The 14,778-nt window shown below is 45.9% G+C and overlaps 1 protein-coding gene across 2 annotated transcripts; it reads right to left on the bottom strand.

Annotated features, from left to right (window-relative positions):
• Positions 1 to 1,817: 1,817 nt before the first annotated feature.
• Positions 1,818 to 5,903, bottom strand: LOC123059054 (uncharacterized WD repeat-containing protein C17D11.16). 2 transcript variants are annotated; one of them, XM_044481701.1, is made up of 16 exons: positions 5,714 to 5,903; positions 5,435 to 5,637; positions 5,233 to 5,318; positions 5,015 to 5,122; positions 4,558 to 4,684; positions 4,404 to 4,462; positions 4,227 to 4,298; positions 4,066 to 4,133; positions 3,881 to 3,977; positions 3,717 to 3,785; positions 3,135 to 3,233; positions 2,647 to 2,787; positions 2,527 to 2,556; positions 2,377 to 2,439; positions 2,212 to 2,289; positions 1,818 to 2,097 (listed from the first exon to the last, which is right to left on the bottom strand). In XM_044481701.1, the coding sequence occupies exons 1-16, from the start codon at positions 5,830 to 5,832 to the stop codon at positions 2,047 to 2,049; spliced, it is 1,470 nt and encodes a 489-aa protein (XP_044337636.1). In that variant the 5' UTR covers positions 5,833 to 5,903; the 3' UTR covers positions 1,818 to 2,046. The 2 variants fall into 2 exon arrangements, 1 of the variants encoding a protein (XP_044337636.1); XR_006427359.1 differs by lacking the exons at positions 1,818 to 2,097; positions 2,212 to 2,289 and adding an exon at positions 2,902 to 2,971.
• Between the last annotated feature and the right edge of the window lie 8,875 nt (positions 5,904 to 14,778).

Here is a 14,778-nt window from a genome sequence, read left to right on the forward strand (position 1 = left end):
ACACCGATGTATTTTCTGTGAAAAACTGATTTTTTTTCCTTGAAAAACCCTCCTCGTTTTCGATTCCGCCCCTGCTCCTACTCTCTCGACAAGAATTGCGAGAGAAAAGCGCTGGACTTGCGCCGAGCCTGCGCCAGAGCCGCCCACCCGTCTCGTGTGGCATCGTTACACCGATGTATTTTTTGTGAAAAAATGAATTTTTTTCTTGAAACACACTCCTCGTTTCCGATTCCGCCCTGCTCCTACTCTCTCGACAAGAATTGCGAGAGAAAAGCGTTGGGCTTGCGCCGAGCCTGCGCCAGAGCCGACCACCCGTCTCGTGTGGCATCTTTACCGCAAGGGCCCCCTCCTCAACAACTTCAACTTCAGGAAGACAAAGCGAGGCTCAGCGACCCTTCGAACACGTCGGAACAGACCAACTACCAAGACCAATCAGCAAGCCAGCTCTGCCCGAAGCCGCCATCGTTGCCACACAAGAAGCCGCGCAAATCAAACACATTGCCGGATGGGCACCTGCCAAACCGCAATGGTGCGAGCGTCCAGCCTATATAGCGCGCAAAGAGGATCCGAAGTTCTTCCAGGCAACGCCCCAAAGAGGAAAGCAACGATACCGACGTTGTCGCCCGACCCGGACGGGCCTTAGGCTTTTGACCGAAGAACTGGATCCAAAGGTCCGCAAAAAAGGGTGGACTCCACGGCGGTGCCTCCAAGGAGGCTCAGCGGTGGGGCTAGGTTTTCCCCAGAGCCGCCAGTTTTTTTTTTTACTATTATGACGCTCAAAAGTGACGTGACACCCCCAATTCCTACCAGCAAGAATTGGAAGTAGAGTTATGGTCCCATTGATAACAATAGTTATATTATCCTGCCAGCAAGGAGTAAAGGAAAGACATGAACAAATGGCGCAGGTGTTGATCCAGAGGCTTTTCTCTCTTTCCCATTTCAAATGTTATGTTAATGATAAAAATAAGATCACACGTAATGCTGAATGTGCAGGCATCATAATAGCGGCAAAAGACGAGCGCCTACCTGCACATCAGCATATGCACACGCAGCTTTCCTTGGGAATTATCAATGGCACATTGGCGCACAGGCAAACACGCAAAAGGCACACAAGCCACAATGGGTCAAGTTAAACACTAGTACTCTCTCCGATTCAAAATAAGTGTCGCGGTCTTGGTTTAAATCACACATATTATTGAGATGGAGGTACGTGATACTCCCACTGTAAACTAATATAAAATCTTTTAGATACATGGTTTATCACAAGTGATGGGAACCAAGCCACTTGGAGATGCTGCCGGGGCCGCTTTTCCGCTGCTGATTCGGACAGGCGTCAGCGTGCGTGCGTGCGTGCACCCGTGCAGCCATCCATCGCCCGTTGCCCGCGAAGAGAGACCACACTGTCTGTACTGCACACTATACCCTTTCCTTCTTCATTCAAAACCCCCTTTCTTTTCCGAGCTGAAACTCACAGGATATTATTGTTTTCTGGAACACCCACAAACCGCACGACGCCGACGTGACACGGAAAAGGAGAACTCCACGTACGCAGCGGTGCAGTGCAGTAGAGAAAGGGAGCACCCCGAAAAGAGACTGGATCATTTCCCAAAGTGAAGAGATCGGATTAGTTTACAGAGCAAAAGGGCATCGCGTGCATGCATGGCCACGTTGCCGCACGCAACTGTACGAACCACAGGAGGATGATATATTACAAGTGGAGTCCAGTTTTCTAACCAACAGAATGTTTTCCAGTGCTGATAATGCATGTCTGCTTTCTTTCTCCTCCTTGCATTTTCATGTTTTTTTTTCTCTCCAGCAGATAAACGTGTGGATTGGCAACGCTATGTGTTGTACTCTGTATGTCGAGGTCCAACCAGCCAACACGGGGTCTAAAATACTACTTGAGTGTGAGTTCCAGACCTGCGCTACAGATCACTACAGATCCATTTTGTCACTACCCATACTACAACCGTGGTGGGCATTAGTCTCTGTGCCTCTCTGGAAGGAGTCTCTGGAGAAAACTGTAATCCATTTCGCAGCATATGTCTACTTGCCGAATCTATTAGCCACCGCTGGTTCCAACAGTGTGTTCCAGACCTGCCAAATATGGAAAGAGAGTACAGTGATTGTGTGAATGGGAAGAGTCATACATGGACATGAGCGACAAACCTTCGACAGACAGACAGAGGATATGGGCAGCATTGTGCTTACCTTCAGTTTGCCTTTCGATCCTCCGCATGCTAGCAGGAAGGGGCTGTCGTTCGAAAACGATACCGAAAATATAGCCCCCTGGAGATTAGAAAGTTGGGTGAGCAACATAGTAATCAGAGTAATCCCTTCTAAATATAAAGAAGGGTTTCACTTGAGTGTGCATACAAGGTTTGGATTCAGCGAAGCGACGCATGACGGCTGGTTGTTCGACAGATCCCAGAGCTCCACCTGCGTTCAGAGATATGTATGTGTTAGCAACCGGTTGGATTCAGTGTCGGAAGTGTTATTGGCTTCTTCGTAATGCAAAGTTCGCACCGTGTTATCAGTTGAACCTGTCGCAAGGAGCTGCAAGAGGAAACAGCACATCATCAGTAATTCGGTTTATGTGGCTGCGTCTTTTTTTTTACCACACCTGGTATAAAAGTTGTAACATACATTGGGGGTAGATGGGGTAAAGGATATTGAAGAAACAGCCTTGTCGTGTGCGTGCAGAGTAAACATGGGCTGGCCGCAATTTGAATGCGATGAAGCTGTCCGCGTATCAAATGCTTGAACCGTCCCATTTTCAAGACTAACCTGCAAGACCCAGTTGCCACATTACTATTATATTGAGTGAATCAGAATCACAAATTCATTCTGCGATTACGACTTGGCGAATAGCTGCATGGAACCGGAAATTTTGTGACATACAGTTAAGAGATGGAAATGGTTTGAACTCGCTTATAGAATCGTCGAGTCTATAGTCCATTAGTCCTGCATCCTACTCAAAACATGTTGCTTCTCATAACAAAAAGCATGGACTCTGTTAATCTGGATTTCAATCATACTGTTTCCTAATGGAAACTTCACTTCAAGTTTAGCAGAAGTCAGAAATTTCCAATAAGCGGGTTTCAGCATGTGTAAAGAACAATGAAATCACTTACCACAAACGTGTGTTCATTGTGTGGATCACAAGCTAAGCTTTCGACATCTGCTTCTACGGACCATTTATGACAACTTCGTCCATCACCTCTCATGTCAGTCTGTAAAATGTTAAGAGTGTAAGTTCAGTAGATGGAAGTACAAAATATACAAAAATAATAATTGATAAGTAACAGACTCTTCAACAAGAATGTAAAGTTAACACTGAACTGCATTTCAAAATATCTGCAGTAACACAGCAGAAAACAAGAATGCCAATTTTTTTGACGCGTACAAGAATGCAAATTAACATGTCATCTTCACCGTGCAAGAGAAGAGACTAACGAGGCTGTCAAGACAAATCCCAGGAACCAAAATCAGAAGGTAATAAGAAATATGTTATATAATCAGTATGTTCATATTTGGTTATTGGTTACTCATACATTACTGGGTGGTGTCCATGGCTCAATTACACAACACAGATGAGATTAGTAATTGCTGACATGCTAGAAATCAACATGATGCTTAGAATCTGGCCAATACATCATGAGCAGCAGCAGAAATTCAAGGAATAAAAATTCACATAATGGCTTACAATCCATTACCATGGCAACTGATCTATCAAAAGATCCACTGAGAAGAACTTCAGGTGACCTCCAGGCAACTGATTGAACCTAAATGTTGGGGGAAGGGAAAATTAACTTAATATGCCACCATAACCTTTCGGACTGATATATACAGAAGTCAATAAGAAGAATGCAATCATTGCCTTGTCATCATGATGTTGCAGTGTGCGATCACATTTACTGGTATATAAATCCCAAACTTTAATAGTTTTGTCTGCACTTGCACTAGCTAGAGCGTTCCTGAAGTTCATAAGGAGTCATCAGCAGGGGTCCAATAAGTGAACAGACAACAAGGGAGGCAACCACTCAAGTTGTAACGTAAACGCACCTCACCACTGCATTCCATGCAAGTCCGAGCACAGAACTTTTGTGGCTACCCTCCTTGTATATTTTTCCCTGCACATGACATGCCAAATGAATAATGTAGCTAGGATTTCAAGGAAAAAAATGAACGCTCACCCGCGCAACAATGAAATATTAGTAGCATACCTTCTCCCCCTTAACCTTTTCTCTGTTTTTTGAAAGTCCTCCTAGCACAATATGTGGTTTGACCTCATCAACCTGTGTAATAACATCAAAGCCCAACAACAAAACATAAATTTCTTTGAAGAAAAACAACTCATGGTCGTATGAAGTAATAGTGTCGTATGTCTCTGAGAACATTACAATATCCAAGTTCCATATTTCAATTGCAGGATCCATGGTTCCAACAGCAATGAAATTCCCTGTAGTGAGGAATAGAATAAGCCTTCATTTATTTGTTTAACAGAAACAAAGCAGCACTCTTTGCTTCTTAAAACTCAAGTGACACCAATTTTACCTTCTTTCTTGGCATCCTTAAAGTTAAAATCCATCCAAGCCGTGCAGAGTGGAAAATCTGAGAGAGGGACCTCATGATGAACATACATATTAAGATCCCCGTCCTCCAATTCTTCCACTATACTAACCTGTCATAGATAATAAAGTTTTACATGTCACATCTTACATGCATATAACCGGGCATACATACTATATGAGCTAGTAATGTCCAGCACAGAGAGGGAAATGCAGGGTTAAAATGTGAAATAAGCACATTCTGTATGCACAGTAAACAATACTCTGCTGACATCAACTAAATTTGAGAATACAAATCTATTCAGTCCAACAAGAATAATGCTCCACATAAATGTTTCCGCTTTGCCTTCTTGTTACTAGAAGACTTCCAGAATCAGAGAAAAAGAACGACAGCTACATTTTTAGCAAATGCAGAGAAAAAGAGTTGATAACTTGACACTTGCCTGAAGAGAGTTAAACTCATCCTCGTTGTGTGCACAAACAATCAGCATATCAGTAGGTTTGATAGCCATGTCTTCAATCTCCTCGTCGTCTTCATCACCATCATCATCCTAATAAAGCAGAGAAGGTGGCTCATTCACCTACAATGTAATGCTGATGCCACCACCAAGAACAAAAAAGAGCAATACATCTCCGGAATGGCAAGAGAAATCATACTCACATCGCTGTTCCTGATGAGATGAGGGTCCTCTTCGTTGTTCTCATAGTACAAATCCCCCCTCCCGCCGGCACTGAGAAGCTCAGGCTCTGACGCAAAATACGTACAGGTTGCAGTTCAAGCATCAGCCAGTGCCACACACAAGACAAGACATGATCGAATTGGCAGCCAAGGGGGCAGGGCAACCGGCAACGGGAGAACCTACCGTCATCCTCGTCGTCGTAGTCCTCCATGTGGAGCTCCTCAAGCCCATGGGAGACACCGCCGACGGCGCCTCCCGAGCCGGTCTTCCCGAGCGCCTCGGCGGCGACCTTGGCCTGGGCGACATCCTCATTCTCCTCCTCATCAGCGCCGTCGACCTCCATCTCGCCATAGTCAGCGTCGGCTTCGGCGTCACTGCCGTCGTCCCTGTGAGCAGAATGCACGGTCATGAGGTCGCCGCGACAGGGGCGAAACAGAGCAGGGGAGGCGAGGCGAGGCTGACTCTGTGGCGAGGGCGATGCTCCTCATGGCCTCGTCGATATCCTCCTGCGTGGGCGGGTCCGCCTGGATTGGGGCGCTCCTGGCGGCGCCCCTGGGCACCCAAGACATGGACGAGATCATCTCCGGCGCGCCGGGCTTGGTGGCGCGAGCAAGCGGCGGTGGAGTGGGATGGGGACAGAGGTGAGGGACACGGGTTTGTTTCTTTTTTTCGTCTGGGAAAAAACGAGGGTTTTGTTTCTAGTCGGCTCGGAGGCGGCAGCTGGGCTTTTATTGGACTGGGCCGAGCGGGGCGGCGTGCTATGCCGTGTGACCCAGCCCACCTGGATGGGCCTCGTTTTGTTCTTGTCTCTCTTTTGTCGAAATCACTAATTAACGAGTACTTCTTTCAAAGATCGCTCCCATCTTTTCAGGTTGCCACACGTGACACACTGCATGCGCATCACTTGTCGCGACATGGAAGTTTTTCTTTTTTTCGTAACCATTTATTCAAAACATTTTATCTCTTAAATCGTGTGGCCAAATCTTGAACCGTTTTCATTATTGGATTTTTCGCGTCGAGATCTTTAAAACTAGATCACATGTTGACAGGTTTTGAAGATTTTCTTTTCATGAAAAAAATAGACGGAAAAACTGAACAGGGAGCATGTTTTTTTTCTCTTTTCGAAAGAGGCATGGTCGTACCTCTCGTGAAAGCACAACCGTGCCTCTTGCGGAAGCAAAATTATGCCTCTCGCGGAAGGAAAAAAAACATAAAATATATTTTTTCTGTTTCCGAGAGGCACACAACCATGCCTTCCGTGAAAGCAAAATCATGCTTCTTGTGAGGACGGGGCGTCGACCCGTTGGCTAGGCAGCTGAGGTTGCTGCCAGTCCACCCGAGTTCGAGTCTCGGCACGGACGCGCGGTGCTCATAGAGTTTCTCCTATAAAGAAATGCCAACGAGGGTTAGCCCTTGGATTAGTCTCATTTTTTTCTTTTCTAAAAAGACAGAAAACATGTTTTTTTCTGAGAGGCACGACCTCTCGTGAAAGCATGACCGTGGCTCTCATGAAAGCAAAACCGTAACTCTTATGAAATAAAAAAACACATTTTTCGTTTTCAAGAGGCACGGCTCTCAGCAAAATCATGTCTATGGCGGAAAAAACGAAAACACATTTTTTTTTTGGTTTTGGGGAGGCATGACCGTGCCTCTCACGGAAGTAGAAAAAGACGTAGTGCAAAAAAATCAAAAAGAAAAATTATTCAAAAGCTAAGGAAGACCAGTGAAAAACCAGAAAGTCAATTTTTTTTGAAAAAAAAACATTTAAAAAGCTGAAAATGTGTGCGAATAAAATAAAATCGAAAGGAGCGTGCACGCGTGACGGCTGCTGCTCTCAGCCCACCCTAAGTAATCGTTGACAGGCTTCAGAAGGAGCTCCCGCCAGGACGCGGAGTTTCTGCACCCGAGCTCAAATGAGTTTGGGTGAACAGTAAAATCAAAACTAAATCAAAAAAATTTAAAAAAATCTAATTTTTTTTTGGGAGAAACATTGACAAAAGTTTTAAGTGCTTACAAAAATTCGCCATGAAATCACATTTCTAGAAGGCGTGGCAAAAAAAACAAAATTAGTACTCTGAAAAAGCTACTTTCAAAAGCATTTTGGAGCACTTAATTTGTTTTTTTTTTGCCACGCTTTACAGGAATGTGATTTCATGATGAATTTTTGCAAGTACTTAGAACTTTTGTCAATATTTCTCCCAAAAAAAATTTAGAATTTTTTGAATTTTTTTTATTTTTTTTTGATTTTACTGTTCACCAAGCTCAAATGAGCTCGGGAGCAGAAAGGCACTTTCGCTCCCGCCAACCTGTTGCTCCCCTCTTTTGTTGGTCCTTTTCCTAGAGTTGTTCTTCTCGGCCTGAAGTGTGGTTTGGTGAGTGCACTGCCATGCCATGCCATGCCAAGATAGGATCGAGTGTTTCTAAAAAAACAGAAAAAGGAAAAGAAAGAAAGATAGGATCGAGTACGTAGGACACGCCGGAACCGAACAGGAACAGCCGCGCCAATCGCGTGCTCCGAAAGATCCTCAGCGGCGCAGTGTGGCCTGTGGCTGGCGCGCGCAGGCGGCCCCGCCTCCAGGCTCCATGCATGCATGTATGCGCGGGCAACGTGGCGGCGCACCACCGATAATGCTACACTTACGGGCCGCTGCTACGGACCAAGCGATACGCGCTGATGTGGAAACGTCCACGTCATCCCCACAGCCTACCCCTCTTGAGCAGAAAACAGCAGAAAAATTACTCGCGCACAACAGCTAGACCGTCCGCTCATCCCTTTTCTCTCCCGGGCGACGCGACGGCGACGGCCGACTGCTGGCGGCGAAGAGGATGTTCCCCAAGATCAGCGGCGGCGTGACATGGCGAGGGTCAGCGCGCTAAGTCGTACGCGGGCGGCGCTCGCGAGCTCTTGGTCTCCGGCGGCTGCGGCGCGAGATCTTTGGTCTCCGGCGACGGCGGCGCGAGCTATTGGTCGTCGGCTGCGGCGGCGCGAACTCTTGGCCGGATTGTGCCACGGTGAGGTCCTCCATTGTTGTCAGGTCGAGCAACTAAAATCGCAAATATCCTGCATGTTGTGTGAAATTGCCCATGTCCCTTGGTTGTCTGATGATGTTACTTTTTGCTTGACAGATTCAGAGCTGTGTTAGATGCGTGATGAAAAAGTACCACACAAGATGCAGATTCTGATAACAGAAGCTAAACAAGCCAATACATTGTTCAATCTTGCATCATCAACACTATCATATGGTTGCCTGTGTATATCTTGTCAGGACATGTCATCTCTGCAAACAAGTGCAGACTCAATCCTTCTCTGAACATACCATCAGCTAGTGCCCTCCCTGTGAACATCTTCAGGATCCAGCAGAATTATCCAAAAGCTGTAAGCATCACCAGCAGCTGATGCAAAAAGGGCACAAAATCAAGGCAGTTCAGTAAGAAATATGTCTGTTGGAAACATCCCTATATATTGTTGTTGTTCCGTGATGTTGTACATTGTAAACATATCTCCCTATTCAGGGATTTAGTTAGCCACAACTGACTAGCACGTTCGTGCACTCATGTACTTGGCTGAGATCAATACAAAAGTGGGTTTCATCATATTCTTGCCTCTTACATTCTGTCATTGTGTTACTGAGACTGAAAGAGTATTTGTTACTGATGTTTCTGCTAGGATCGACATGAAAGAATCACCTAATCATTTGAACTGGAACTGAAAGTGGAATAAACTAATACTTGAACCATATAACAGAGACAAATTCAAGTCCCTTGGGCCGAAACAAGATGACAAAACATAAATCCGTCTACTTTTCTAGTGCCCTGGTGCCTATCAGGTATCAGGTATTACATTAAAGTTGACAAGTTCATACAAAATATTGCATTCAACATCTTCAAACTACGTAAACCATGTCCAAACTCTGGTCCATCATATCGTCGAGCCCTTAATTTTCATCGAAGTGTAATGCTGCAGAATTAGGCGCTACAGTCAACCCTTGCTGAACTTGAAACAGCATACTTGTATATTCTCCGAGAATTTGGGGCATAACCATTGTCGATGAACCTCCCAGTGATATTGTAATTGATCCTTGGGGTGGATTTATGTCGCCATTGGTAATGCCCAAGTCAAATGATTTCTGCTCCAAAGAAAGTGATAAATTTACATGGATGTTTAAGAGTTTACTAGAAATAAAAATGTGAGAAATAAGCATACCTCAGCCATGCTACTACAAGTTTGGCCATCTTGTTCCACAACATCTTGTTCTAGAATATCATCCTGTGATGATTTCCTTTTTTTATTGGACATTTTCTTTTTCAAATTCATGGAGCGAGCCTGAAATAAATACTTAGTAAGAAAACACGCACAAGTTTGGGTTATTATTTTCACAGAATAAAAACATAATATAGGGAGAATACCTTTTGTTCAGCTTCCTTTTGTGCAGCCTTCTTCTCTTCTTGTGCAGCCTTTTTCTTCTCCCTTAGTTCAGCTTTCTTCTTCTTTTCATTTGCTTGACGAATAAGCTTATCAACCTTGAATTCTTTTCTCTATGAAGGAGGACGTCCAGCACATCTAACAGCTATTGGACTTAGTATAGTTTTACTTGTTGTCTTCCCATCAGAAGGCGCCTCTTCCTGCAATTGATCTTTTGGTGCACTAACCTGATCCTTATTATTTTCAGAACTTGAGTTGCTAGAGTACTTAATTTTCAAGGTGCAGAGATCTTCAACCAATGAATTGCATGAATCATCTGACATGGCGCCTATCTCTGCAACTGGGTAGAAACTGTTGCATAATCTATCAAAACGATTTGCAACTGGAGTATCTTCCATGCCGCCATATGTGCATCTGATGAAGTTATGTTTTCTTTTCACATTTTTTCTCCACCGATCAAGAATGTATTATGGAGGAACCTCCTTGATTTTCTTGTGAGTGAGCACATATAACACATGCCTACAGAGAATCCCCCTGAACTCAAAGTGGCGACATGAACACTTAACTTCAAACTCTTCCTCACTGAATTGTACATGGTACACAATATCTTTTCTCCACCCTTTTTCTTTGTCAATCAGCACATCCTCAGTTATTTCATATGTTTCCATTGCCCCTTTTTTTTCTATTAACTTCCGATCACAATACATCTTGTGTGTTAGCTCTTCTTGAAATTCTTTGAACTTCGAATTTGTATAGATTGATTGAAATTGCTTCTCGATATCAAAGTGTGTGATGCAAGGTATGGTTGAATTGAAAGAGTTGAAATCAGCAATATTCTCCTTCTCAACTTTATCAAGAAGAGCATTCTCATATTGGCTAACAAAATGCTTCAATGTAGTTTTTGCATTAACATACCCATCGAAGAAGGCATTCATACTCTCACTACGTTGTGTAGTAGACATACCTGCCCAAAAGGCATCTTTCACAAATGCTGGAACCCATCAGTGCCTATGGCGGTAAAGCCCTTTAAGCCATTCGTTATCATCAAGATCATACTTCTCAAGCATATGCATCCAAGCAACTTCAAACTCTGTAATTGTTAATGAATCATAAACTGCCTTGCCAATAGCAGCCTTAATGTGATCATACTCATCATATCCACCAAACTTCTCGGGTATCTTCTTCATTATATGCCACAAACACCATCTATATCGAGATTCTGGAAAAACTCTTTCCACACCATTCTGAATTGCTTTTGCTTGATCGGTTACAATAGCTTTTGGATGGAGATTTGACATACATGTGAGCCATGCTTGAAATAACCAAACAAATGTTTCAGTATCTTCATTTGATAATAGAGCACATCCAAGCAAAACTGATTGTCCATGATGATTCACTCCGACAAAACAAGCAAAAGGCATATCATATTTGTTCGTCAAATATGTTGTGTCAAAACTAACGACGTCATGAAAAGAGTCATACACTGCTCTACTTCTTGCATCAGCCCAAAAGACATTCCTTAGTCGAGATTCATCATCAAGGTCCATGACACTGAAAAAAATTGGGTTGTCAGATTGCATCTTGACAAAATAATCACTAACTGCTTCAGCATCACCTCTGCCAAGTTTCAACCTTCTTGTTTTCTCTAGAAAATTGCGAGCATTCTTCTCACCAAAAGTTAGGTTCTCATGACCATTTGCTTCCACAACAAAAGAATTGAAATTCTTGTTTACTCGAATTCCAGCCCGGTCATTCAGCTCAAGCCTTCGCTTCACATGGAAGTCTAACTTTTGGTTGCATCTGAATAACCGAGACTTGTGTGGACTTAATGTATGATTATGATCTAAAATGACAGTTGAAAGATGAAACTTCCCATCAGGACCACGGGTAATATTGATTTTAGCTTTACATCCTAACCCGGTTGTTGGATTTGGTTTCAACATATTTCTTGATCTGGACTGAGTCTTACCATGCCGAGAGCACGAAAGTGTAAGATACTTCAGCTGTCCATTATCATCATTGTTTGAGCTTCTTCTTGTCACACCAAAGCCCTTTGCTTTAGCGTAGTTGTTGTAGTACTCTCGCACCTCATTCGCAGTATCAAAGGTCATCCCCAATTTAGGGTCTCCAAGTAAGGCATCTGGTTGAGCTTCACCAAGGTCATGTTCAAGTTCCACATTGCTTTCATTCCGTTGCTTATTAGTGTCATCATCGTTTGAAATCGACATGTCACTTGATTCTTGAACACCACCAGTTCCATCATCCATTCTATAAATCAAGAAAACTTTAAACATTATTATTGTTCAAAGGCAATATAACTAAATTGATAGGGGATGGTAACATATTGTAGATTCAGAGGCATGCAGATTCAGAGGCATGTAGATTCAAAAGCTTGTAGATTCAGAAGCTTGTAGATTCAGAGGCATGTAGATTCAGAGAGAAGAAAGGAATATAAGAATCGATCAACATACAGTAACATCGACCGCACGGTCAAGAAAAGCTAGATAAAAGGTGCAGATATTGAACATAACGAAATATTGGGGCAAAACCCTCACCTCCTCTAGTCCCCGAGCTCGCCCAGGCACACAAGAGCTCCATCCCCAGCGTCGTCCACGTTGTCGAAGCTTTGACGGTGAGCAGCTGCGACGACAGCAGCTGTTGAAACGAAAAAAATCAATCGTAATCTGATCGAGAAAAGTTAGATGGAAGATGCAAAGATTGAACAATGTTGGGGCAAGAACCTCACCTCCTCCAGTCCTCAAGCTTCGACGGTGACCGGCTGCCACGACAGCAGTTTAGGCTGCGACCTGCTGCGACAACGACGCCGCCTGACCTAGAATTCCAGCGGCCATCTGTTCAATGTGGAGCGAGGAAATCCGAGCGGCCCGTCTGGAAAACGAGGAGGCGGCAGGCTGTTCTTTTCTTTCGAGGTAGAAGAAGGCGGACGGTCTGGCTGTTGTGCGCGAGTAATTTTTCTGCTGTTTTCTGCTCGAGAGGGGTGGGCTGTGGGGATGACGTGGACGTTTCCACATCAGCACGTATCGCTTGGTCCGTAGCAGCGGCCTGTAAGTGTAGCATTATCGGCGCACCACGGGCGAGTGGAAAGAAGGATGCGGCTTCCGGGGACGGCACCCGACGCCGACGGAGAGCGATTGCCCACCGGACGGACTACTATTTCTCAAAAATTTCTTCCTCGTGCAGTGCATGGTTGCCGTCGAGATCATGGGGAAACTGCCGCCGGGGATCCAACTCCAGCACCAAGTGGTGACTGCTGCCTCCACTGGCTCATGTCCCCGTAGTGGCAGCATGCGTATTATTCCTACAGTTAGAGCAACTCCAACGCTGAGACCCAAACAAACATGAATTTTGTCCGTTTTTCATTCATATAGGTCATTTGTCCGCCTAGCGGACTTGGGACGGACACGCCATGCATCCAACGCAGAAAAGACCAAAGCGGGCAGCCAAGCGCACAGCAGCACCACCACCAAGCGAGCCGGATGACGGGCAGTGCCCCGGCCCAGCGCCGCCGCCGGCCCCAGGGCGCGGGCTCGCCCCCCTCCTCCTCCCTTCTTCTTCCTCACCGGATCTGACGCAGAGGAATTGCTCCGCCATGGCCGACGTCCGTGCTCGACCGCCGCAGCAGCCCCAGCCCCGGCCTTCAAGCGCGACAGCGAGCACCGCGGCAGCCTGCGCCGGTGGCCTCAACGGTGAGCTGGGCGAGCAGGCGCGCGGCGGGCGTGGACGAGGTGGCGCGGCGAGCGGCGACGCGGGCGGGGAGCTGCGAGGCTAGCATGGTGGGCGGGGCGAGCAGCCGCGGCGAGCTGCGGGGCGAGTGGCCGCGGCGAGCTGCAGGGCGCGCGGCGGGCGGAGGCGGCCAGACGGGCCGCTCGATGCAGTGCAGGAGCTCCACGGCGACCGGAGCTCGTGACGGGGACGACGGAGACCTCGCCGGCGAGGATGACGGAGGAGGCGGAGCCCTCGCCGTCAAGGACGGCAGCTCGTGGCGGCGCTCGGCTGGGTGGGAATCTCGCTGCAGTTTCCGGTCAAGCGGCCCGTGCTGTGTCATTGATACGTTGATCAAGGGGCGGACACGAGAGGGCAGCAGCGGACGAGAGCGGACGACCAGAGCGCTCGTTTTGTCCGCCGCGGACCCATTCGTGGCCCATTTTTGCGTTTAATTTAGGTCGGGGTGGAGGACAAACGGACAGCAGGCGGACACGGATGTCCGTTTGGGTCGCCCGTTGGGCCAGCTTTTATGTCCGGATAATCCAAACGGACAAAATGGGTCGCCTCATTAAAGTTGCTCTTAACACTTTATTCATTGTTTCGTTCCTGTATGTATGTACAGTAGTGCTGTACCAACCTCAGATACAATTACGCATTCACGCGTGTACAGGGCAATTGACTCGATCGGCCTGAGACTAGTCACAGCCTACATATCTCCGGCCACCCACATGATTTGGACAGATGGAAGTGGAATCCACCCCCGGGATTTACTCCAGTTACCACGCATCTGATGGATCGATACAGAGAGAAAAATCAACCAGCGGCCAAAAGAGACTGGCAATCAGGCGTCGAGTTTTCACTTCTCCTTGTGTCACTTCGTGGGCTTGGCCGGACGCTGAAATGTGCGTATGACATGACACTACAACCAGAAAGTCAAGAAGAAAGAAATGGGTCATCGCGGTTGAACGGTTGTGGGTTGGATGGATATGCGAGTCGTATGCTTGGACCGACCGACGAACGTTCATTGGCAGAGGCTACACGCTACTGCTTCTAAATTATTCCATTTTCCTTTTTCGGTAAATTGTTCCATTTTCTTTCTTTGCTCTTCCTGCTCTATGATAACAATTCTAGTGGTGGCTACGTTGATATACGTTGTCCATTTGGCACTCGTCGATAGATATTCTTGTTTATGCGTTTACTATCGTGCATTCATATATAAATTTCGGCTTTGCTAAAACTCATTCAAATGAGAAACTAATTGGTCTCATTCACTTTTTCACCCGTCCGATCGAGCTGCGCAGTGATTTGTGCTTTGTCCTTTTTTTAGAAGAATTCGTGCTTTGTCCAGGTGGAGAGCTCCGTAGCCACGGGAGGCACG

The sequence above is a fragment of the Triticum aestivum genome, chromosome 3A, assembly GCF_018294505.1.
Source record: "Triticum aestivum cultivar Chinese Spring chromosome 3A, IWGSC CS RefSeq v2.1, whole genome shotgun sequence".
NCBI classification, from domain to species: domain Eukaryota; kingdom Viridiplantae; phylum Streptophyta; class Magnoliopsida; order Poales; family Poaceae; genus Triticum; species Triticum aestivum.